This window comes from Chelonia mydas, chromosome 5 (assembly GCF_015237465.2).
Source record: "Chelonia mydas isolate rCheMyd1 chromosome 5, rCheMyd1.pri.v2, whole genome shotgun sequence".
Taxonomy (NCBI): domain Eukaryota; kingdom Metazoa; phylum Chordata; order Testudines; family Cheloniidae; genus Chelonia; species Chelonia mydas.
This window is the reverse complement of record NC_051245.2, coordinates 132,760,247-132,785,464: the sequence shown is the minus strand read 5'-3', so window position 1 is coordinate 132,785,464 and position 25,218 is coordinate 132,760,247. Positions and strand designations below refer to the sequence as shown.

Below are 25,218 nucleotides of genomic sequence, written 5' to 3'. Positions count from 1 at the left end.
AATTTCTTCCTTCCTCATACAAGTCTGAGCTCAGAAAAAACACGGTGGAGCTTCCCCTTGAGAGGCAGGGCACCCTCATCATGCTGCAGAGCAGACGGCGCTCGCACCTGCTCTTGACTGTGTCAGCAACACCTGTCCCCTGATCATCTCTCCTGCACGCAGCTGGTTCATGTCCCATCTCCCCAGCACACAGACGGCTCTAGGCTCTCAATGCCCAGTGTCTGGGCCCCACCTCCCCCACACAGCTGGCTCCTGTCCTCTCCCACAATGCACTTTCAGGCTGTAAAGGATTATATATTGCTCATGTTTGTCAACCACTTTGTTTTCGTTGCCAGCAAACACTGACCCTATTTATGACTGTTATCTGTATCTTTGAGCCAGCCCTTGAAAGCATGAATACTTCACAGACTATGATGCTGAGATGGGCCAGATGATACCAGGGAGGGCTGAGGGATAGGTTTCCTGTGCAATCTGGTATCCCTAAGGCTGGATCTCAAGGCTGATTATACACAACTTCATCTTTTGAAGCTTTGCCCCATACAGAAAGGGGCAGTGACTGATTTTACTCTTTCAGGAGACTGAAGACGACAGACAGACTTTTTGGGGAGAAACAGCTGAGTTTGAGCTGACTGAAGGGGGTCTTTTTGGGCTACAAACTGACATGACCTGATAACCAAGACATAAGCTTTTAAAGAAGGTTTTAATACACTTTGGAAATGATCGGGGACTTGTGGCACCTTAGAGACTAACCAATTTATTTGAGCATGAGCTTTCGTGAGCTACAGCTCACTTCATCGGATGCATACTGTGGAAACTCCTGTTCAGAGACTGTTCCTCATTCAATGCACAGTGCAAGTTTGTGCTGTGACACTGGGCAGACTTTTAAAACATAGCAGGGTTTATTAGTCAATCGAAACGCAGCATTGAAAGTCTTTAGATTAGGACAGAGAAGCAAAGACGACAATATAGTCCATGCTGGCCAATGCCCTTGAGCCATGCTGCTCTAGAAAACAGTTTGATTTCCATTCACTGTACCTGTCCATTTGTATTCTCTCCAATAGAGCTCCCTGCATCTGCGAGCCCAGTTCTTCCTGCTCCCAAAAACATAATGAGTCCATAAATGCTTCTGTCAAGGTTCCTCCCCCACTCTGAACTCTAGGGTACAGATGTGGGGACCTGCATGAAAAACCTCCTAAGCTTATCTTTACCAGCTTACGTCAAAACTTCCCCAAGGTACAAAATATTCCACCCTTTGTCCTTGGATTGGCAGCTACCACCACCAAACTAATACTGGTTACTGGGGAAGAGCTGTTTGGACACATCTTTCCCCCCAAAATACTTCCCAAAACCTTGCACCCCACTTTCTGGACAAGGTTTGGTAAAAAGCCTCACCAATTTGCATAGGTGACCACAGACCCAAACCCTTGGATCTGAGAACAATGAAAAAAGCATTCAGTTTTCTTACAAGAAGACTTTTAATAGAAATAGAAGTAAACAGAAACAAAGAAATCCCCCCTGTAAAATCAGGATGGTAGATACCTTACAGGGTAATTAGATTCAAAACATAGAGAACCCCTCTAGGCAAAACCTTAAGTTACAAAAAAGATACACAGACAGAAATAGTTATTCTATTCAGCACAATTCTTTTCTCAGCCCTTTAAAGAAATCATAATCTAACACGTACCTAGCTAGATTACTTACTAAAAGTTCTAAGACTCCATTCCTGGTCTATCCCCGGCAAAGACAGAATATAGACAGACAGACAGACCCTTTGTTTCTCTCCCTCCTCCCAGCTTTTGAAAGTATCTTGTCTCCTCATTGGTCATTTTGGTCAGGTGCCAGTGAGGTTACTTTTAGCTTCTTAACCCTTTACATGTGAGAGGATTTTCTTCTCTGGCCAGGAGGGATTTTAAAAGGGTTTACCCTTCCCATTATATTTATGACAGCTTCACTCAGCCAAGGGGAGATCCTCCCGTGGACAGGTGACAATCATTCCCTTGTCTCTGTCGGGTATTCCATTGATGTGGGTTGGTCCCAGCCAGTCCTTAATGACCCATTCATATCACCCCATGACAAAACACCTCATGTCTCCTGCTCTTTCTAATCATAGCAATACCAATCAGAGAGGGAAACTGAGGTGTGTATTGGCATCATAGAAGTATCACCAAAATTCCCAACTCTATCTCACACACAGTGCTTACAGCCCTTGGAGAAAAAGCAAAGCACAGGAACTGGAGGTTAGTCCAGTGAACACAATGTAGGAGAAGCTGCAATCCTCAAACCTGGTCAAAAAGGAGAGGCATGTGGGTCCCTACCCATAGAGAGGGGCTGGCTAGAGGCCTGATAACCTGAGCTGGCATTCCTTGAGCAGACCATGGAGGCAGGTCAGAGGCTTAGCTGTCCCAGAACTGTAATATTGCAAAAGCACATTGTGGGGAATTAGGAAATCTAGTGATTCAGGTATAATGGGAGAGAGAATTAAACCCCTCCAGTGTGTGGAGAAGGCTGGGGAATTAAACACTGAAATTCAGGATCAACAGCCTCTAATTCTTCCGATGAAGTGAGCTGCAGCTCACGAAAACTTATGCTCTAATAAATTGGTTAGTCTCTAAGGTGCCACAAGTACTCCTTTTCTTTTTACAGATACAGACTAACACGGCTGCTACTCTGAATCCAGAAAAGGAGAATGTAAAAAACAAGAACTGGGCCATGCAATGTCAGAAGGGACAGGCTCCAAGATCCAAGGAGCCCGGAGGAAAGGCAGCTTGTGGCTGCTGCAGATGGAGACAGCGGGGCCAAGAGTCTCTCCAAACTCTCACTCCTGTTCGCCCCGACCTGATTTTATTATCTTTGACCTAGTCTCAAGTCTTGTGTGCAATTTTATACTCGCTAGAGATAAAATGTCATTATCAGAAAATTGCTTATTAGCTTGCAATAAGCATGGAGGGTCAAGGAGGTGAACATAAATAAATGGGCTATTAAGGGCAGGTCTACACTACAGCCAGGATCCACGCTCTGAGATGGATCCACTGGTGGTCGATTTAGTGGGTCTAGTTAAGACCCGCCAAATCAACTGCAGATTGACTGCAGCTGGCTCTCCAGTCAACTCCTGTACTCTACCCCCACGCTCTCCCATCGACCGCCCGCAATGTACTCCCTGCAGCAACTCAACCTAAGTTATGTTCACTCCAGCTACATTATTCACATAGCTGGAGTTGCGTAGCGTAGGTCAGCTGACCATGGTAGTGTAAACATAGCCTAAGCTTGCTACAGTTAAGGGCCTTATATTAGGTTGAGGCTTTGTGGGAGTGATTATGATGAAGTCTATGATTTAGCTGAATAGGCCTCAGGATAAGGAGAGAATCCCAGGTGAGATATTTTGACTCCACATTTTAAAAAACTAACAAGTAATCACCAACAGGTGCAATACACCACAGGATTCTGAAAGAAGGGGCGGGCTTTAGCAGTTAGGTTGCTATGCAGTAGCTCAGCAGTTGGGCCGCATTCATATATTAGAATTATTAATAAATAGTGATGTAAATAAGTGATGTAAATCATGAGTATTAATGCTTGATGCTTAATTATGGACTTCCCAAAGGCCACATATGGGTTGGGGCAGCTATTGACATTACTGTAATCAGAGTAAAGGAGCAGATATAGTACATAGCAATCCTATTACCATAAGTGGATAAAATACCTCTCTTAGTTACCATTTTTTCATTTGTCAGGTCACCAAGATAGTGTAAACTGAAGGAAGGCCTTCCTTCTGATGGACTCCCTTGCCCCTCGATCTTTGTTTCCAATGGTGACCATAACTTGGAAGTATGCACAGTGCAAGACTCTCTTTACTATACTTACCTTAGTCTAATCATTATGCATATTGATCCTTGCCTATGATTCATAGAATCATAGAATATCAGGGTTGGAAGGGACCTCAGGAGGTCATCTAGTCCAACCCCCTGCTCAAAGCAGGACCAATCCCCAATTAAATCATCCCAGCCAGGGCTTTGTCAAGCCTGACCTTAAAAACTTCTAAGGAAGGAGATTCCACCACCTCCCTAGCTAACGCATTCCAGTGTTTCACCACCCTCCTAGTGAAAAAGTTTTTCCTAATATCCAACCTAAATCTCCCCCACTGCAACTTGAGACCATTACTCCTTGTCCTGTCATTCGCTACCACTGTGAATAGTCTAGATCCATCCTCTTTGGAACCCCCTTTCAGGTAGTTGAAAGCAGCTACCAAATCTCCCCTCATTCTTCTCTTCTGTAGACTAAACAATCCCAGTTCCCTCAGCCTCTTCTCATAAGTCATGTGTTCCAGTCCCCTAATCATTTTTGTTGCCCTCCGCTGGACTCTCTCCAATTTTTCCACATCCTTCTTGTAGTGTGGGGCCCAAAACTGGACACAGTACTCCAGATGAGGCCTCACCAATGTCGAATAGAGGGGAACGATCACGTCCCTCGATCTGCTCGCTATGCCCCTACTTATACATCCCAAAATGCCATTGGCCTTCTTGGCTACAGGGGCACACTGTTCACTCATATCCAGCTTCTCGTCCACTGTAACCCCTAGGTCCTTTTCTGCAGAACTGCTGCCTTGTCACTCGGTCCCTAGTCTGTAGCAGTATATGGGATTCTTCCATCATAAGTGCAGTACTCTGCACTTGTCCTTGTTGAACCTCATCAGATTTCTTTTGGCCCAATCCTCCAATTTGTCTAGGTCCCTCTGTATCCTATCCCTACCCTCCAGCATATCTACCTCTCCTCCCAGTTTAGTGTCATCTGCAAACTTGCTGAGGGTGCAATCCACACCATCCTCCAGATCATTTATGAAGATATTGAACAAAACCGGCCCCAGGACTGACCCTTGGGGCACTCCGCTTGATAGTGGCTGCCAGCTAGACATGGAGCCATTGATCACTACCCGTTGAGCCCGACAATCTAGCCAATTTTCAACCCACCTTATAGTGCATTCATCCAGCCCATACTTCTTTAACTTGCTGGCAAGAATACTGTGGGAGACAGTGTCAAAAGCTTTGCTAAAGTCAAGGAACAACACGTCCATTGCTTTCCCTTCATCCACAGAACCAGTTATCTCGTCACAGAAGGCAATTAGATTAGTCAGCATGACTTGCCCTTGGTGAATCCATGCTGACTGTTCCTGATCACTTTCCTCTCATCTAAGTGCTTCAGAATTGATTCCTTGAGGACCTGCTCCATGATTTTTCCAGGGACTGAGGTGAGGCTGACTGGCCTGTAGTTTCCAGGATCCTCTTTCTTCTCTTTTTTAAAGATGGGCACTACATTAGCCTTTTTCAAGTCGTCCGGGACTTCCCCGGATTGCCATGAGTTTTCAAAGATAATGGCTCTGCAATCACATCTGCCAACTCCTTTAGCACTCTCGGATGCATCGCATCCGGCCCCATGGACTTTTGCACGTCCAGCTTTTCTAAATAGTCCCGAACTACTACTTTCTCCACAGAGGGCTGGTCACCTCCTCCCCATGCTGTGCTGCCCAGTGCAGTAGTCTGGGAGCTGACCTTGTTTGTGAAGACAGAGGCAAAAAAAGCATTGAGTACATTAGCTTTTTCCACATCCTCTGTCACTAGGTTGCCTCCCTCATTCAGTAAGGGGCCCACACTTTCCTTGACTTTCTTCTTGTTGCCAACATACCTGAAGAAACCCTTCTTGTTACTCTTAACATCTCTTGCTAGCTGCAATTCCAATTATAACTGCCTGTATTAAATTAAGTTTCTGTGTGTTTCACCAAATTTCATCTTCTCAATTAACATTGAGCAGCCATGTAAAAGGGCAAGTTGTACCCCAATATGTAGGTGTAAAAATTGTACAGGCTATACTACCACCCTGACATCATCAACAAAGTGCCCATTTGTGCCTGGGTAGTGGCCCTGCTGTGGGAGGGAGGAATGCAGCAAGGACTCAGGATCGGTGAATGGGGTTGCTGTGCATAGAGACGGGAAGGTTATATGGGGAGGGGGGTAATGAGTGGGAGAGGGAGGTCAAGAGTTAAAATAATAATGTTTGGGGGAAAATGTATAATGAATTGAAACTGAACAGAAATAAAACTGGAGTGCAGGCTGTAAAGCAAAAACGCCTGGGCAGGGATTTGGGGTTAAAGATCTAGGATCCCCCACAGCTCTAGATTCCCAAAACTCTCCTACCTCCCACTGATCCACCCAGCCCACCTCCTGGGTGTCTTTCCTCCACACTTCCCTCACCTTCTTCCCATTCCTCTCAGCAACCACCACGTCCAGGCACCTTGGGAGCTTCCTATGTTCCCTCCTCGTCTCTCACTACCTCATCCCTCCCTGCTCCTTCTTACCTCTAATCCGGCACACACACTCCCCATGTCCTAGCACCCCAGAATTAGCTACTCCCCTCTTCTTCTCCCCTCCCACGGTTCTGTTCTCCCTTCACCCATGGGGTCCTGAATGGCAACATTATACACTCTCCTATCAAAAGCTGAGCTCATCTGACTGTCCCACAAGACATGCATGAGTCATACACCTATTTACTCAATTTAGAATTCTACAGGCAGCATATTTTCCTTTTAAAATGAGGAAAAGGCACGAAAGCTCTAGTTATTAATGTAGTTATTAATGTATCCAATAATGATAAATTAAATGCAATTTTAAAATGACTGACAGCACCAAAAAGGCACATGTCCAAAAATTACTCTAGTGGGTGGGAGATAAGGCAAAAACAGTGGGGGGGTGGGAGGGGTAGAACTTGTCAAAACTTGCATGACGAATACAGGTATGAAGTTATTACTACTCAAGTTCTTTAGAGACCCCACAGCTTCTTATAATCCAGGGGACAGGACTCCTTACCCAGCCAGACCACAGTCTCATAGTTCTCCTGCATGACATCCCTGTAGAGGGCTCTCACAGTGGGGTCCAGCAGAGCCCCCTCTTCCCTGATGAAATATACAGCCACCTCTTCAAAAGTCACCGGTCTCTGAAAGAGCAAGAGTCCAACACTCAGTATCTGCTGCCCCAGTCACAACCCCACTATTCACAGAACAGCAGCACCAGGTAAACGGAAGCTTCGGGAGGCACATGTTAACAGAGTCCCACCCCCACCTTGCTTAGAGCAGCCAGGAGGCCATCAGAGGGTAGAAAAAGAGAACCATTGTGTCTCCCAGCTGACAGACTAAGGCAGGGTTTTCACATTCATCACATACCTACTAGCCAGGGCCTGATATAGGAGATGGGGCTGTCTCTGGACCCTGCTGGTGGCTCCCTGGTAGGAATCCCAACTCTACAAATAAACTATATGGAAGAAAGGGGAAGTCGATAGTAAAGAATATAAGTTAGAAGGTCAGAATTGTAGAAAATTGGTAAGGGAAGCTATCAGAAATCAATGATCAATCAATGAAAATAAGAAGGAAGTTTTTAAAGGTTTCTAAAGTTCAAAATTAATCCTAACAATGGTAGTGGTAAATTACTATACAGAAATGGTGGAATTATCAAAAATAATGCAGAAGAGATAGAAGTGTTCAATAAATATTTCTCTCCTGGGTTTGGATAAAAACACATGATGTAGTCATATCATAAGATGTTGACGACAACACTCTTTCCATTCCAACAATAACTCACGAGGACATTAAACAGCAGCTATTAAAGTTAGACATGTTTAAATCAGCAGGTCCAGACAACTAGTATCCAAGAGTTTTAAAATACCTGGTGGAGGAGTGTGGTGGACTGTTAAGGTTGAATTTACTTAGGACTTGGAACATTGGGGAAATTCCAGAAGACTGGAATAAAGCTAATGCTGTGCCAATATTTAAAAAATGTAAGAGAGATGACCCAGCTAATTAAAAGCGTGTCAGTCTGACATCGATACTGGCCAAGATAATGGAGCATCCAATACTGGATTTCATTAATAAAGAAATAAAGGAGGGTAATATAATTAGTACCCATTAACAAAGATTTAGAAAAAATAGATCCTATCAAACTAATTGGATATCCTTAGTGGATGAGATCAAAAGTTTGGTTGCAGCCAGTGATGAGCTGCCAAAATCTTAACAAGGGGTTCCCTCCTCACCCCACGAGGGGGTCGTTGCCCATCCCCGCCCCCCGAGACTCCTGCCCCATCCAACCCCCCCCCCGCGTTCCTTGACGCCCCCCCTGAGGACCCCTGCCCCATCCACCCCCTCCCTGTCCCCTGGCTGCCCCCAGAACCGGGCAGGAGGGTCTCGTGGGCCACCGTAGTGGGTGCCCACTCCACGCCTAAGAGCCAGAGGCACCTGCTGGGGGGCAAGGTGGGGAGTCCCGGCGCTGCTTACCTGGGGCAGCTCCCAGGAAGCATCCGGCAGGTCCCTCTGGCTCCTAGGGGCGGGGGAGCGTAGCTAGGGGGGAGCGGCCGCTCCCCCACTGATCACATCAAAAGTGGCACCTCAGGCACCGACTCCCTGGGTGCTCCGGGGCTGGAGCACCCACGGGGAAAACTGGTGGGTGCAGAGCACCCACAGGCAGCTCCCCACCCCGTGCCTGGCCCCAGCTCACCTCCACTCCACCTCCTCCCCTGAACACACCACTCCGCTCTGCTTCTCCGCCCGCCCCCCCCCCCCCCCCCCCGGCTTCCCGCGAATCAGCTGTTCGGCAGGAAGCCTGGGAGGGCTGAGAAGCAGGCAGTGGCTTCACGCTCAGGCCAAGGATGGCGGAGGTGAGCTGGGGCGGGAAGCGGTTCCCCTGCCCCCCCTCTCCCCCCCCGGGTTACCTGCTGTGGTTCAGGTGGCCCTCTTCCCCCACCCGAGCTCACCTCCGCCTCCCTGGGCCTGCTTCCCATGCAAACAGCTGATTTGCGGGAAGCCTGGGGGGGTGGAGAAGCAGAGCGGGGTGGCGCGTTCAGAGGACGAGGCGGAGGTGAGCTGGGGCTGGGGGTGGGGCAGGGAGCTGCCGGTGGGTGCTCTGCATCCACCAAATTTTCCCCTTGGGTGCTCCAGGGCTGAAGCACCCGTGGAGTCGGCGCCTAAGGCGCCACTTTTGGCCGGTTAAATTTAGAAGCCCTTTTAGAACCGGTTGTCCCTCGCAGAACAATCGGTTCTAAAAGGGCTTCTAAACAACCGGTTCTAGCGAACCGGTGCGAACCGGCTCCAGCTCACCACTGGTTGCAGCTAATAGTATTGATGCACTATACCTAGACTTCTGTAAGGCATGACTTGGTTCAGCACAATATTTTGACTAAAAAACTAGAATGATACAAAATAAACCTGGCATACGTTAAATAGATTAAAAACTGTGATTGTAAATGGGGAACCGTGGTTGAGTGGATCTATTTCTGGAGGGTTCCCGCAAGGATTGGTTCTTGACCCTGTGGTATTTAACATTCTTATCAATGACCTAGAAGAGAATATAAAATCCTCACTGATAAAGTTTGCAGTTGCCACAAAGACTGGGAGTGGTGGTAACTAATGAAGTGTCAGTAGATTCAGGCTCCAGCACGGGAAGTCTGGGACATTTTCCCAGCCCTCGCTGGAGGGTTATTTCCTGTTCCACAAAGACGGGAAGTTCCATTCCCAACTCCTGTGCCTTGAAATAAGACCCTGCCTGACAGGACACCCCATATTCAGCATAGTGGTATGATTATAATATGATTAGGACAGAATTATAATGCATTTTGTGCAATATGTGTGGTGTCACTGGAAAAGTTATGATTTGCTGAGCGTGATTATCCTATTTGTGTGCATGTATCATGTTTGTATCTGAAGTTATGGATACAGACTATGTATGAAGTGGTGGATAAGCTGGAGGGTAGGGATAGGATACAGAGGGACCTAGATAATTTAGTGAATTGGGCCAAAATAAAAGTGATGGGGTTCAACAAGGCCAAGTACAGAGTCCTGCACTTACGATGGAAGAATCCCATACACTGCTACAGACTAGGGACCGAGTGACTAGGCAGCAGTTCTGCAGAAAAGGACCCAGGAGTTACAGTGGATGAGCAGCTGGATATAAGTCCGCAGTTTGCCCTTGTTGCCAAGAAGGCTAACGGCATTTTGGGCTGTATAAGTAGGAGCACTGCTAGAAGATCAAGAGACGTGATCATTCCCCTCTATTCGGCATTGGTGAGGCCTCATCTGGAGTACTGTGTCCCGTTTTGGGCCCCACAGTACAAGGAGGATGTGGAAAAATTGGAAAGAGTCCAGCAGAGGGCACAAAAATGAATATAACACGGTTTAAGACACAACTGGATACATTCATGGAGTTAAGTCCATTAATGACTATTGGCCAGGATAAGTAAGGAATGGTGTCCCTAGCCTCTGTCAAACGTGGGTGATGGATGGCAGGAGAGAGATCACTTGATCATTACCTGTTAGGTTCACTCACTCTGGGGCACCTAGCATTGGTCATTGTAGGTAGACAGGATACTGAGCTGGATGGACCTTTGGTCTGATCCAGGACAGCCATTCTTATGTTCTGAATAGGGGGCTGGAGCACATGACTTAACGAGGAGAGGCTAAGGGAACTGGGTTTGTTTAGTCTGCAGAAGAGAAGAATGAGGGGGGATTTGATAGCTGCTTTCAACTACCTGAAAGGGAGTTTCAAAGAGGATGGATCTAGACTGTTCTCAGTGGTAGCAGATGACAGAACAAGGAGTAATGGTCTCAAGTTGCAGTGGGGGAGGTCTAGATTGGATATTAGGAAACACTATTTCACTAGGAGGGTGGTGAAGCACTGGAATGGGTTACCTAGGGAGGTGGTGGAATCTCCTTCCTTAGAGGTTTTTAAGGTCAGGCTTGACAAAGCCCTGGCTCCAATGATTTAGTTGGGGTTTGGTCCTGCTTTGAGCAGGGGGTTGGACTAGATGACCTCCTGAGGTCCCTTCCAACCCTGATCTTCTATGAGATTCTAATCTGGGCCACAGTCTTGCACTCCTTTGCACGGGGGTGGGTGTCCAGATCTCAGTTTTACCTGTCACAACAGGGGTGCAGATCTCACTTGGGATCCTCACAACAGCGGGGTCTGACCTATGTTGGGGTCTCTGCAGTGCCTGGCGGAACAGGACCCAGATCTCACTTGGGGTCTCTGCAGCTCCAGGAACAACAAGGTCCCTGATTTTGTTTGCCATCTCTGCAGCACCTGGCACAACTGGAGCCTGATTTCACTTGGTGTTGATGCAGGGCCTGGCACAAAAAGGGGGAGGAGCTCAGTCAGGGTCACTGTAGCACCGGGTACAGCAAGGTCCCTGCTCTCTGTAAGGGTCTATCATAAATATAAAGGGAAGGGTAAACCCCTTTGAAATCCCTCCTGGCCAGGGGAAAGCTCCTCTCACCTGTAAAGGGTTAAGAAGCTAAAGGTAACCTCGCTGGCACCTGACCAAAATGACCAATGAGGAGACAAGATACTTTCAAAAGCTGGGAGGAGGGAGAGAAACAAAGGGTCTGTGTGTCTGTCTACATTCTGTCTTTGCCGGGGATAGACCAGGAATGAAGCCTTAGAACTTTTAGTAAGTAATCTAGCTAGGTACATGTTAGATTATGATTTCTTTAAATGGCTGAGAAAAGAACTGTGCTGAATAGAATAACTATTTCTGTCTGTGTATCTTTTTTGTAACTTAAGGTTTTGCCTAGAGGGGTTCTCTATGTTTTGAATCTAATTACCCTGTAAGGTATCTACCATCCTGATTTTAAAGGGGGGATTTCTTTATTTCTATTTACTTCTATTTCTATTAAAAGTCTTCTTGTAAGAAAACTGAATGCTTTTTCATTGTTCTCAGATCCAAGGGTTTGGGTCTGTGGTCACCTATGCAAATTGGTGAGGCTTTTTACCAAACCTTGTCCAGGAAGTGGGGTGCAAGGTTTTGGGAAGTATTTTGGGGGGAAAGATGTGTCCAAACAGCTCTTCCCCAGTAACCAGTATTAGTTTGGTGGTGGTAGCGGCCAATCCAAGGACAAAGGGTGGAATATTTTGTACCTTGGGGAAGTTTTGACGTAAGCTGGTAAAGATAAGCTTAGGAGGTTTTTCATGCAGGTCCCCACATCTGTACCCTAGAGTTCAGAGTGGGGGAGGAACCTTGACATGGTGGCAGAGTGGTGGGATTAACCTGAAATCATTTTGAGATCCAGTTGAGATTTTCTGAACTAGAAATACAGATTTTAAAAAAGGAAATTTTTTTTCCTTTGGAAAGGAAGTCCAGAAAGCAGCTGAAACTGAAAGCAGCTTGTTTTTCTCTGCTTTGTGGCCAAGCAGAGACAAAAGGGGATTATCTTTGTGAATTGCAGGTTTTCTTTGCCTGGAGGCAGGGTACTTAACTCCTGCAGGGAAATTCACAGTCTTCCAACCCAGAGTTTTTTTTTCCCCTAAAAGTAAAGGGGGGGGGGGGGTCTTATACCCATTTGCCTAGAGACAAAAGTGGCAGGGGTTTTTTTTGTTTTTTTGGGGGGGTTTTTTGGATTTTGATTTTTTACAAGGAGCACAAGTTTAAAAAGGAAACTTTTTTTTCCTTTGGGCTGCTGGTAAGCAGGTTTCCAAGTAGTTGGAGGTTTTTTGCTTTGATTTGGGCCCAGAGCAGAGACAAGGGAATTGTCTTTTTCTGTAGGCTGACAATCACTATCAGAGAATAGGTATTCTATTCCAGCACAGCAAAATTTTACAGCCAAGTTTTGTTTGTTTATTTCTAAACCTCGGGTGTAAAGTTAGTTAAAAACAGAGAGGTTAGAATGACAAAATCCACGGCTCGACAAAAGCTGGAATTAGCCAGATTTCAGGCTGAGGAAAGACAAAGGGAACATGAAAGACAGATAGAACTCATGCGGCTGAAGAAGGAGGAGAAGGAACAAGAAAGGGAGGCAGCGAAAGAGGCAGCGAAACAGGCAGAACAACACCAAGTGGCTGCTCACAGGAGAGCTATGGAAGCAAGGGACAAAGAACTGGAGGAGAAGGAAAAAGAGAGGAAGTATGTGGAGGAGATAGAGAAGATAAAGGCTCAGCAGAATATCCCAACAAACCCTAGCAATCCTTCTCCAAGTACCACTTCCCATCCCAGAAAGTTCCCCACCTACAAGGCAGGCGATGATACTGAGGCCTTCCTAGAAAACTTCGAAAGGGCCTGCCTTGGGTACAACCTCTCTACTGACCAATACACGGTAGAGCTGAGGCCGCAGCTCAGTGGACCCTTAGCTGAGGTGGCGGCTGAAATGCCTAAAGAACACATGAACAAGTATGAACTGTTTAAATCCAAGGCGAGAGTCAGAATGGGGATAACACCCGAGCAGTCTCGTCGGAGGTTCAGAGCCCTAAGGTGGAAACCAGACGTGTCATTTACCCGACATGCCTACCATATTGTGAAACATTGGGATACCTGGATATCAGGAGCAAGTGTTGAATCTCCAGTAAATTTGTCCTTCCTAATGCAAATGGAACAATTCTTAGAGGGTGTTCCTGAGGAAATAGAAAGATACATCCTAGATGGGAAGCCCAAAACTGTAATCGAGGCAGGAGAGATTGGAGCCAGATGGGTGGAGGTGGCAGAGAAGAAGAAAACTGGTCGCAGTTGGAGCGGAGACCAGAAGGGACAACCCCAGACCACACCCTATTATCGGGGGCCGCCCAAGGCCCCACCTACCTCCCAAAGAACCCTCCAGACCCCTTATCGTCTCACCACCCCATTCTCTAGCAACCCACCTCGCCCCAGTGACCTGTCGGCTGGACGATGTTTTAAATGTAACGAGCTGGGGCATGTAAAGGCCAACTGCCCCAAGAACCCCAACAGATTACAGTTCATTGCACCGGAATCACACCAGAGGTCCGCAGGCCCAGATACCTCCCAGATACCCTTGGAGCGGAGGGAAACTGTGAGTGTGGGCGGGAAGAAGGTCACCGCGTGGAGGGATACCGGAGCACAAGTGTCAGCTATCCATGCTTCCTTAGTGGACCCCAATTTAATCAACCCAGAGATCCAAGTGACGATTCAACCCTTCAAGTCCAACTCTTTCAATTTGCCTACAGCCAAGTTGCCTGTCCAGTACAAGGGCTGGTCAGGAACGTGGACTTTTGCAGTCTATGATGATTATCCCATCCCCATGCTGTTGGGGGAAGACTTGGCCAATCATGTGAAGCAGGCCAAGAGGGTGAGAACGGTCACCCGCAGCCAGGCTAAACAAGCCGTGAGGCCTAGCTCTGTTCCGGAAACTTCTATCAGGACCCGGTCAGAGGTGATGGACCTGGACCCCAGGACAATGTCTGCAACAGCAGTAGTGGATCCAGTCCCAGAGACCCAGACGGAGCCAGTCCCAGAACCAGAACCAGCCGAACAACCAACACCAGACCCATTGCCAGCACTGAAGCCAGTACTTGCAACCTCAACACCAGAGGGCCCCACCGACCCTGAACTGGCAGCAACCGATAACCCGACACAAGAGGCTCAGCCGGAGCCTGAATCCCAACATAGTGCACCAGCGGAGAGCGGTTCACAGTCAACAGAAACAGCTCCATCCCCTATATCACTTCCAGAGGGACCAAGCCTAGGTCCACAATCCCATGAGGAACTGATGTCTCCAACATCAAGGGAACAGTTCCAGACCGAACAGGAAGCAGATGAAAGCCTCCAGAGAGCTTGGACGGCGGTACAGAGCAACCCACCGCCTCTCAGCTCTTCTAATCGATCCAGGTTTGTTGTAGAACGAGGACTTTTATACAAGGAAACTCTTTCTGGTGGACACCAGGAAGACTGGCATCCGCAGAGACAGTTGGTAGTTCCAACTAAATACCGGGCCAAGCTCTTGAGCTTAGCCCATGATCACCCTAGTGGCCATGCTGGGGTGAACAGGACCAAAGACCGTTTGGGGGGGTCATTCCACTGGGAGGGAATGGGCAAGGATGTTTCTACCTATGTCCAGTCTTGTGAGGTGTGCCAAAGAGTGGGAAAACCCCACGACCAGGTCAAAGCCCCTCTCCAGCCACTCCCCATCATTGAAGTTCCATTTCAGTGAGTAGTTGTGGATATTCTGGGTCCTTTTCCGAAAAAGACACCCAGAGGAAAGCAGTACATACTGACTTTCATGGATTTTGCCACCCGATGGCCGGAAGCAGTAGCTCTAAGCAATACCAGGGCTAAAAGTGTGTGCTAGGCACTAGCAGACATTTTTGCCAGGGTAGGTTGGCCCTCCGACATCCTCACAGATGCAGGGACTAATTTCCTGGCAGGAACTATGAAGAACCTTTGGGAAGCTCATGGGGTAAATCACTTGGTTGCCACCCCTTACCACCATCAAACAAATGGCCTGGTGGAGAAGTTTAATGGGACTTTGGGGGCCATGAGACGTAAATTCGTAAATGAGCACTCCTATGATTGGGACTTAGTGTTGCAGCAGTTGCTCTTTGCCTACAGAGCTGTACCACATCCCAGTTTAGGGTTTTCACCATTTGAACTTGTATTTGGCCGTGAGGTTAAGGGGCCATTGCAGTTGGTGAAGCAGCAATGGGAGGGATTTACACCTTCTCCAGGAACTAACATTCTGGACTTTGTAACCAACCTACAAAACACCCTCCGAACCTCTTTAGCCCTTGCTAAAGAAAACTTACAGGATGCTCAAAAAGAGCAAAAAGCCTGGTATGATAAACATGCCAGAGAGCGTTCCTTCAAAGTAGGGGACCAGGTCATGGTCTTAAAGGCGCTCCAGGCCCATAAAATGGAAGCATCGTGGGAAGGGCCATTCACGGTCCAGGAGCGCCTGGGAGCTGTTAATTATCTCATAGCATTCCCCACCTCAAACCGAAAGCCTAAGGTGTACCATATTAATTCTCTAAAGCCCTTTTATTCCAGAGAATTAAAGCTTTGTCAGTTTACAACCCAGGGAGGAGACGACGCTGAGTGGCCTGAAGGTGTCTACTACGAAGGGAAATGTGCTGGTGGTGTGGAAGAGGTGAACCTCTCCGTGACCCTTGGGCGTATGCAGCGACAGCAGATCCAGGAGCTGTGCACTAGCTACGGGCCAACGTTCTCAGCCACCCCAGGACTGACTGAACGGGCATACCACTCCATTGACACAGGTAATGCTCAACCAATTAGGGTCCAACCTTAGCGGGTGTCTCCTCAAGCTAAAACTGCTATAGAACGGGAGATCCGGGATATGTTACAGATGGGTGTAATCCGCCCCTCAAAGTGCATGGACATCTCCAGTGGTTCTAGTTCCCAAACCAGATGGGGAAATATGTTTTTGCGTGGACTACCGTAAGCTAAATGCTGTAACTCGCCCAGACAACTATCCAATGCCACGCACAGATGAACTATTAGAGAAACTGGGACGGGCCCAGTTCATCTCTACCTTGGACTTAACCAAGGGGTACTGGCAGGTACCGCTAGATGAATCTGCCAAGGAAAGGTCAGCCTTCACCACACATCTCGGGCTGTATGAATTTAATGTACTCCCTTTCGGGCTGCGAAATGCACCTGCCACCTTCCAAAGACTTGTAGATGGTCTCCTAGCGGGATTAGGAGAATATGCAGTCGCCTACCTTGACGATGTGGCCATATTTTCGGATTCCTGGGCAGACCACCTGGAACATCTACAAAAAGTCCTTGAGCGCATAAGGGAGGCAGGACTAACTGTTAAGGCTAAGAAGTGTCAAATAGGCCTGAACAGAGTGACTTACCTTGGACACCAGGTGGGTCAAGGAACTATCAGCCCCCTACAGGCCAAAGTGGATGCTATCCAAAAGTGGCCTGTCCCAAAGTCAAAGAAACAGGTTCAATCCTTCTTAGGCTTGGCCGGTTATTACAGACGATTTGTACCGCACTACAGCCAAATTGCCGCCCCACTGACAGACCTAACCAAAAAGAAACAGCCAAATGCTGTTCAGTGGACCGAAAAGTGTCAGAAGGCCTTTAACAAGCTTAAAGCGACACTCATGTCTGACCCTGTACTAAGGGCCCCAGACTTTGACAAACCGTTCCTAGTAACCACAGATGCGTCCGAGCATGGTGTGGGAGCAGTTTTAATGCAGAAAGGACCTGATCAAGAATTCCACCCTGTAGTGTTTCTCAGCAAAAAACTGTCTGAGAGGGAAAGCAACTAGTCAGTCACTGAAAAAGAATGTTACGCCATTGTCTACGCTCTGGAAAAGCTACGCCCATATGTTTGGGGACGGCGTTTCCACCTGCAAACCGACCATGCAGCACTGAAGTGGCTTCACACCGTCAAAGAAACTAACAAAAAACTTCTTCGGTGGAGTTTAGCTCTCCAAGATTTTGATTTCGACATCCAACACATCTCAGGAGCTTCTAACAAAGTGGCTGATGCACTCTCCCGTGAAAGTTTCCCAGAATCAACTGGTTAAAATCGTCCTTGAGATGTAGAAAATATTGTTAGTCTTTATGTACTTGGTAGTATATTTAGAGATGCATGTGTCTTATTAACTCTGTTTTTCCTAGAGCTCCAGGAAGAAATCCCAGCCAGTGTTTCACCCTAGCTGAGATTTGGGGGGCGTGTCATAAGTATAAAGGGAAGGGTAAACCCCTTTGAAATCCCTCCTGGCCAGGGGAAAGCTCCTCTCACCTGTAAAGCGTTAAGAAGCTAAAGGTAACCTCGCTGGCACCTGACCAAAATGACCAATGAGGAGACAAGATACTTTCAAAAGCTGGGAGGAGGGAGAGAAACAAAGGGTCTGTGTGTCTGTCTATATTCTGTCTTTGCCGGGGATAGACCAGGAATGAAGCCTTAGAACTTTTAGTAAGTAATCTAGCTAGGTACGTGTTAGATTATGATTTCTTTAAATGGCTGAGAAAAGAACTGTGCTGAATAGAATAACTATTTCTGTCTGTGTATCTTTTTTGTAACTTAACATTTTGCCTAGAGGGGTTCTCTATGTTTTGAATCTAATTACCCTGTAAGGTATCTACCATCCTGATTTTACAGGGGGGATTTCTTTATTTCTATTTACTTCTATTTCTATTAAAAGTCTTCTTGTAAGAAAACTGAATGCTTTTTCATTGTTCTCAGATCCAAGGGTTTGGATCTGTGGTCACCTATGCAAATTGGTGAGGCTTTTTACCAAACCTTGTCCAGGAAGTGGGGTGCAAGGTTTTGGGAAGTATTTTGGGGGGAAAGATGTGTCCAAACAGCTCTTCCCCAGTAACCAGTATTAGTTTGGTGGTGGTAGCGGCCAATCCAAGGACAAAGGGTGGAATATTTTGTACCTTGGGGAAGTTTTGACCTAAGCTGGTAAAGATAAGCTTAGGAGGTTTTTCATGCAGGTCCCCACATCTGTACCCTAGAGTTCAGAGTGGGGGAGGAACCTTGTCAGGGTCTGTGCAGTTCCTGGCACAAAAGGTACCCCAAACTTGGTTAGGGTTTGTGCAGTGCCCGGCACACTGGGGCACCTGATCTCAGTCAAGGCCTGAGCCACGCTCAGAACAATAACAGCCCTGATCTCACGCAGACACCTGCGGAGAAAAGCAGGAAGATTTTCAAGAATTTGATATCAGTATTTCAGAACTGAGGAGAAAATGGGGCACAAACTAAGTATCTGCCAATATAAGAGAGAAGCCCAGCATCTGAGAAGATTTTACGTCACCATTTAACAGGTCAAGAGAAAAGAGGGAAAGTTTGAGGGGAACAACAACAGAGTGGGATGGATTCTTGTTGTCTCACATTCTCATGGCCAGCAGGGAGCCCTGGGTGATGTGGCTTTCCCAGGGGAAAGGAGTGGGGCTGGAGTCAGATCAGAGGGGGAGGGGCTGGCCATGGTGTCTGGGAATGTGACTAGCAGGCAGTGGGTTGGGCAAGGTGGGGGTGGGGGAAGTAGCTGGGACTGGAAACCTGGGGTTGAGCCCTCTCCCTGGGGGATGCTTGCTCCTCCCTCCCCTTCCTAGGCCTTCCCATGCCCTGTGGCCAGCAGAGAGTGGCCCCCCCAGCCCAGCCCAGCAGTATCCCTGTCTCAGGGCTCTCCCAGCCTCTGCCCATTAACCCTCTTCCCAGTTCAGAAATCACTCCGGGGAACGATTTCCCACCGAAAAAAGGACAAGTCACTGCAGGTAAAAATGGGGCAGAGACACCAGAAACCTGAGATTTGAACTGGCCACGGGTGAAGTGGGGAGCAAATGGGGTACAATGGGGGGAGGAGAACAAAGACCCTCTCAGCGATATGGGCGGGGGGGGGGGTCACCCTGGATGTTGCTCGTTGCTCTCTAGAGAGAAAGGGGGCAGGACGGGGGTTCCCAGGGCAGCGGGAAATCCGAGGGGATCTCAGCCCCCCCTTCTCTCCCCACTCCTTGGGGGTCACCTGCTCCTCTCCCCTCCCGCCCATGTCCGGGCTGCACAGACATTTCCCACCCGCCCCTCCCCAGATCCCCCCCCCGCCGCCCCCCGCCCAGCCACACGCAGGAACCCCAGGGCAGAGCCTGGCCGGGCCCGCGGGGCGCTGGGCTCCCGCTGGGGCAGCAGCTCCGGCCCCCCACCCCGCGGGCCCCCCGGGGGCAGATCCCGCCGCTGCCAGATGCCTGGTCCCCCCCGGACACTGGGGCAGAGTCACCGCCCGGCCCCGCCCCCGGCGCTCGCTCCGGTACCTGGCGGCTGCAGCTCCGCAGCACGAGGCGGCTCCAGCGGGAGCAGGGCCCGGGCCGGGCACGGGGAGTTAACGGGTCTCCCCGGCACAGACCCTGCTCAGCCCGGCCCCGCAGCCCCAGGGAGCAGCAGCGGAGCAGCTCTGCCTCTGCGCATGCGGGGCTCTCCCCAGCCCCCCGATCTGCGCATGCCCAAAGCCGGGAGACACAAAAACTCTTCTCCGGCTCCGGGAGAGGATCCAACGGCCCCGCACGAGCCAGGCAGAGCCGCAGCGCCCCGCGCGCGTTCACTGCCCGGCTCGTCCTCCCCCGGCCCAACGTCACTTCCGCTCCCTGGAGAGTCAAGAACTACATCTCCCATCCTGCCCCGGGGGGGCACTTCCGTCCTCCCCGGCCCAACGTCCCTTCCGGTCCCTGGAGAGTCAGGAGCTGTATGTCCCAAGCAGGCTGCTGCAGGCAGAGCTGCTGCTCAGGGGTGACTTATCACACAGACACTGAGTGTGTCCTTGAATGCCGGCTGGGAGTATCCAGACAAGGGAGCTCCAGCAGCAGAACATTGAAACTCACCCAGGATTACAGCGAGCACAACTCCTCACTGCTCTGGATGGCACCTCAGGGTGTCAAAATGGCCGAGGCTGGTAGTGAAACTCCTTGAGACGTTGAGAGTCTTGCTCCCCCTTCACCGTGTGTAATAGCCACAATCTCTCTTCTCTGCAGGCTCCTCTCATTGCCAAAGTCACATGACACCCATTCTTATTTTTCACATTCAGCTTTTCCAGACTAATTAGGAATTAGGATCTGTTGCTCCTGAATTATAGCTTCTCACTTCCCAGTGTTCTGCACACTGAGGGATTTTCCTACTCCCTCCCATTACACTGGGCTCACTAGATTCCCTAGTACGTAAATCCAGCCATAGTGGGTCAGATCAAAGTTCCATCTAGCCCAGTATCCTGTCTTCTGACAGTGACCAAGGCCAGGTGCCCCAGAGATAATGAACAGAACAGGAAATCAACAAGTGATCCATCTCCTGACGTCCATTCCCAGGTTCTGGCAGTCAGGGGCTAGGGACATCATCCATGCACATTCTGGCTAATGGCCATTCATGGACCTATCCTCCATGAATTTACCTTGTTCTTTTTTTGAACTCCGTTCTAGTCTTAACCTTCACAGCATCCCCTGGCAAAGAGTTTCACAGGTTGACTGTGCATTGTGTGAAGAAATGCTTCCTTTGGTTTGTTTTAAATCTGCTGCCTATTACTTTCATTGGGTGACTCCTAGTTCTTGTGTTAGGAGGAGGAGTAAAAAACACTTCCTTATTTACTTTCTCCACAGCAGTCTTTATTTTATAAATTTCTATCATATCTCCCCTTCGTTGTCTCTTTTCCAAGCTGAAAAGTCCCAGTTTTTTTTAATCTCTCCTCATAAAGAAGCTGTTCCATACCCCTAATCATTTTTCTTGCTCTTTTCTGAACCTTTTCCAATTCCAGTTGTGGAAGAAAACGAACTCCACTCTCAGTTTGGAAGCAACAAAATCAGAGACAGCTTTATTCGAACAATTGCAAGGGAAGAAAACAGCTGGCAGAGAGCATCTCTGCCTCAGTTTCTCCAAAGTACAAGCAAAATCACACAAGCATTTATACCTCTTTGTGACATGCAGAAATTGAGAACGTCTACATTTTATTTAGACTATTTACTATCTAATCCAGTATTTTCTCACTTTCTCTTCTCAAAACATCGTTATCTCAAGACTAGGTCACATTGACTATTCTGCTGTTTTCCACTCGCTTCTGACATGATCCCTGCTTCTAAAGGTCTCGCGATATTAGGCTAAGACTTAACGAAACAGTTGCTCCGTTTCTGACACTTAAATGGCTGCACTTAAACCCTCTCTTTCTTTCCCTGCTTCCACACTCCCCGCTTTTGTGCTTCCTTTATCACAACTAGCGTTCTTAAACCTCCAATTGCATCAAGCCTTGTATTTCTGTTTCTAGCTCAGGAGGATCAGAATCAGGCCTATAAGTCTTAACTGGATATAACGATAACGCCTTATTAGTATGAACATGAAAGGCATTTTTGTTAGTACGTCCCTTACAACAACAGTAACATATTACTATACTAAACAAAAGCAATTCACGCATTAATGTCCCCATTGTAATAATATGCTGGAGTTGTGTCATTGCCTTAGTTACAGAGCACATTACATCATAATTAGTACACAAAGCAGACGCTCTATCGGCTGTATGAAAAGCACGTTTTTCAATTTGATATATATTCTGAAGCACATGGATTTGACCCTGTAAATCAGAAATTTTCCTAACCTCTGGTAAGAGTGAGTGTAAATTTTTAAACTGGTCGGGTATCAAAGTGGTCCAATTAAAAGAAATCTGATACCCAAGGTCCAATTGTAGGGTTTTGTCTGCAGGCCAAGAAATAATGTGATTTCTTGTGACCGTAGTGAGATTAAAATGTAAGTCTTGCAAAGCGGTGACCTTAACATATACACAACTGTCATTAGCTTGGAAAAGTAACTGTCCTGTCAGGGTAGTCCCTTGTCCCATACCTTCCCAACAGACTGTGTCAAATACTGTGACAACTTCCCCTTGCTTCAATTTCCTTATGTAAGCAGTGTCAGGATGAACTCCACCCTGACATCTGGTGGTGAGGTGTGGCAAGTTGTGGAAAAGAACTTCAGGGGCCGATCTCATTTGCATAGGCACACCCACCCTGCCTAGAATGAGGCCATAGCTGCCCAAATGGTCACTTTGGCTGCTGCGGGATCCCCAGTGTCTCTGTTATCGGGGCAGGAAGAATCAATTGTTATTACCCTGATTATGGGAACTGTGCTTGGAACTGTACTTGGCCTTTTGGTATGATGGAGGGACTCACCATCAACTAAGTAGCACTTGCTAGGCAAGGGTCATGGGTTCCAAAACTCTGACTTGAGAGAGGTTGGGGACAAGTATTAATACTTGGTGGCATGGGCTCCTTGGTGAGGGCCTTACATGCTAATTGCACTTCCTCCTCTCTCCACTGTGCAATGTCAGAGCTAATTTTGATTTCATTAGGAATCTAGTTAGGAGGCTGCTGAGCTGAATTCCCTTTGGGCTAATGGTGCACCAGCACTGAGGCTCCCCTACTACAAGCTGAATTCACCTAAGAGCTGAAATCACTGAGTGTTGTGTTAAGTAGTGGGGGAGCCTGAAGATATATGGTGGAGACGTTTGTGGGGCGGCTGGAGTGCCTTGTGGACAGGCTGGTGGAGCAGTTCATAGGATGGTGGGATGTGGAGCAGAGCAGTTTGTGGGACAGCGGGAGCTGCTTGTGGGCTGCGGAGCTGAGTGAAGCAGTTTGTGGGGCGGCTGGTGGAGCAGAGCGGAGCGAAGGCCTATGGAGCTGTGGGGCGGTCAGCTTCAGATCATATAAGGTACCTTTTACTCCCGCCCCCATCTCCACCAGGTTGGGAGGTAAAGCTCTGCAGATAAACTTTTGAACTCTGGGGCTGCCCTGACGAGGGACAGAGACTTTTGGGTCATTGGACTTTTGGGACTTTGGGTTGCTGGATTCAAGAACCAAAGGGAAAGGGCATGCCCCAATTTGCTTGGGGTGGGTTTTTTGCTCATGGGTTGTGTTATGAATCCTGTTGGTGGTGTTTCCCCAACATAATGCCACATTGTTTCTCTCTGTTATTAAAAGGCTTTTTGCTACACTCAGACTAGGTGCTTGCGAGAGGGGAAGTATTGCCTCTTGGAGGTGCCCAGCGGGGGTGGTATATATTTGTCCCAGGTCACTGGGTGGGGGCTCGAGCTGGTTTGCATTGTGTTATTGGAATGGATCCCCTAGATGTTGAACCCAGCCCTTGTTGCTGCCAACTCTGACGGGCAGAAGGGTTACACTCACACATTGAAGCTGCGGGGGTTTATAAGGGCCATAATATCCACTGATTCCCTATTTCAATCCAAATATCAGGTGTTATTCCAGGAGCACTAACAACAAATCGGCTAGGCATACCAGGTGGTCTAATCTCCCAGACATCACGGCGAATAATCCAGTCCCACATGCATCCTCCCCATGGACCTGGCAGGATTCGGTATGTAGGAGCCCACACCCCTCCTACCGGCCCATATGGTTGGAAGGAGCACTGCGAGTACTTGCAACTCCATCCTGAAAATCTCCAAGTATGTCTCCATGGCCACAAAGCAGATGGTACTCCTGAAGCACTAGTAAGGGCAGTGGGCCAAGCCTGATGCTCAAGATCACTCCGAATGGCCATCAGCTGGTCATTCAGGAAATCCTGAATCTCTGAACATGCTAGATCCCACTACAATTCCTTTCCTGCCTCAGTGATATTCAACACCATTCCTGTCAACAGCTCCAGGGTCATTGAACTAAGGGTGGAAATAACATGTAATTCACCAACTCCAGCTTGCACCTGGGTCAGTTGGCAGTAGTGCTGGGACACCAATCGCATCCCACTGCAGCAAGCATCCCCCCTTTGCTCACATGCGCCACCCCGTGGTGCACGCAAGCAAGATAGGGCAGAAGCACTCTCGGCGCAACCAGCCGGCCGTACTGGAAGCGCCAAAAATACTCAGGGTGGAAAGTGCACCCAGCAACACTCCAAGAACGTTTTTCGGTCTCTGGTGCCATCTCCTGGATCCTGGCAAGGTCATGGAGGGAAGCCCGTGGAGGTTGCTCAACTAATGCAAAAATAAAAGCAGCCTGAGGGGCATAAAGGGCCGCATCCTTGGCTGCTGAATCAGCCGAAGCATTTCCAAGAGTAAGATCATCATGAGGGGTTTGATGAGCCAGGCGTTTTACAATGGCAACAGCTTTGGCCACCAAAGAGCATCCAAAAGAGCAGATACATACTGGCTATTCTTAATGGGTTTAGGGCTAGGGTGTTAGAGGGTTAGGGTTAAGGGTTTAGGGTGCGGGTTAGGGGTTTAGGGGTAGGTTGTAGGTTAAGGGTGAGGGTTTAGGGTTAAGGGATTTGGGGTTAGCTTTAGGGTTGGGGTTAGGGCTAAGGGGTTAGGGTTAAGGGTTGGGATTAGGTTAAGGTTAGGGTTTTAGGGGTTAGCGTTTTAGGGGTTGGGGTAGGGGCCTTAGGGGTAGGGTTAAGGGTTAGGTTTTAGGGTTAGGGGTCAGAGGGTCAGGGTCAGAGGGTAGGGTTTAGGGGTTAGGGCTAGGTTTAGGGGTTGGGGTTAGGGTTTTAGGGTTAAGGGTGAGGGTTGGGTTTAGGGATAGACAAGAAAAAAGCAACCTATTATGGCTGCAGTATTAATCTTCTAGCCTACTTGATGCATTTCTTCAGCCCTCATGGCATATCTGGATTCTCTAGATGCTAAGATTTCATTTACAAAGCCAAGTAGATTTCAGCCTTCATGATAACAATTGCAAGGGGATCTTTGCAAGCTGAGTAATCCAAAGTAATGTTACCTTCATGAATCTGCAGAGATTGAAGCAACAGATTTTGATTCTTCTCTTTCATGTGCTAGTGTAAATCAGGAGACAAAACCATGGAAAACCACATCCTCGTGGACTGACAAATGTGAACAGTCCTGCCCCAATTACTCTCAATGGGATGTTTCAAGTGTCAGCATTAAATATTTCATAGCCAGATCACCTTAGCTGATGAAATGGGGAAGGGACTAGGAATCAAGAGTTGTTGCAGGGAGGAAAATGCAGATGGAA

At 48.2% G+C, this 25,218-nt stretch overlaps 1 protein-coding gene across 1 annotated transcript in view; it reads right to left on the bottom strand.

The window, feature by feature from the left end:
- Nucleotides 1–23,559, bottom strand: part of LOC102932562 — a 31,305-nt gene extending 7,746 nt beyond the window's left edge. The window contains exons 1-3 of the mRNA XM_043546250.1: nucleotides 23,536–23,559; nucleotides 19,531–19,875; nucleotides 6,852–6,978 (exon numbers count right to left, since the gene is read on the bottom strand). Coding sequence (XP_043402185.1) covers nucleotides 6,852–6,978; nucleotides 19,531–19,875; nucleotides 23,536–23,559 — 496 coding nt within the window. The remainder of the gene's footprint in view (nucleotides 1–6,851; nucleotides 6,979–19,530; nucleotides 19,876–23,535) is intronic.
- Between the last annotated feature and the right edge of the window lie 1,659 nt (nucleotides 23,560–25,218).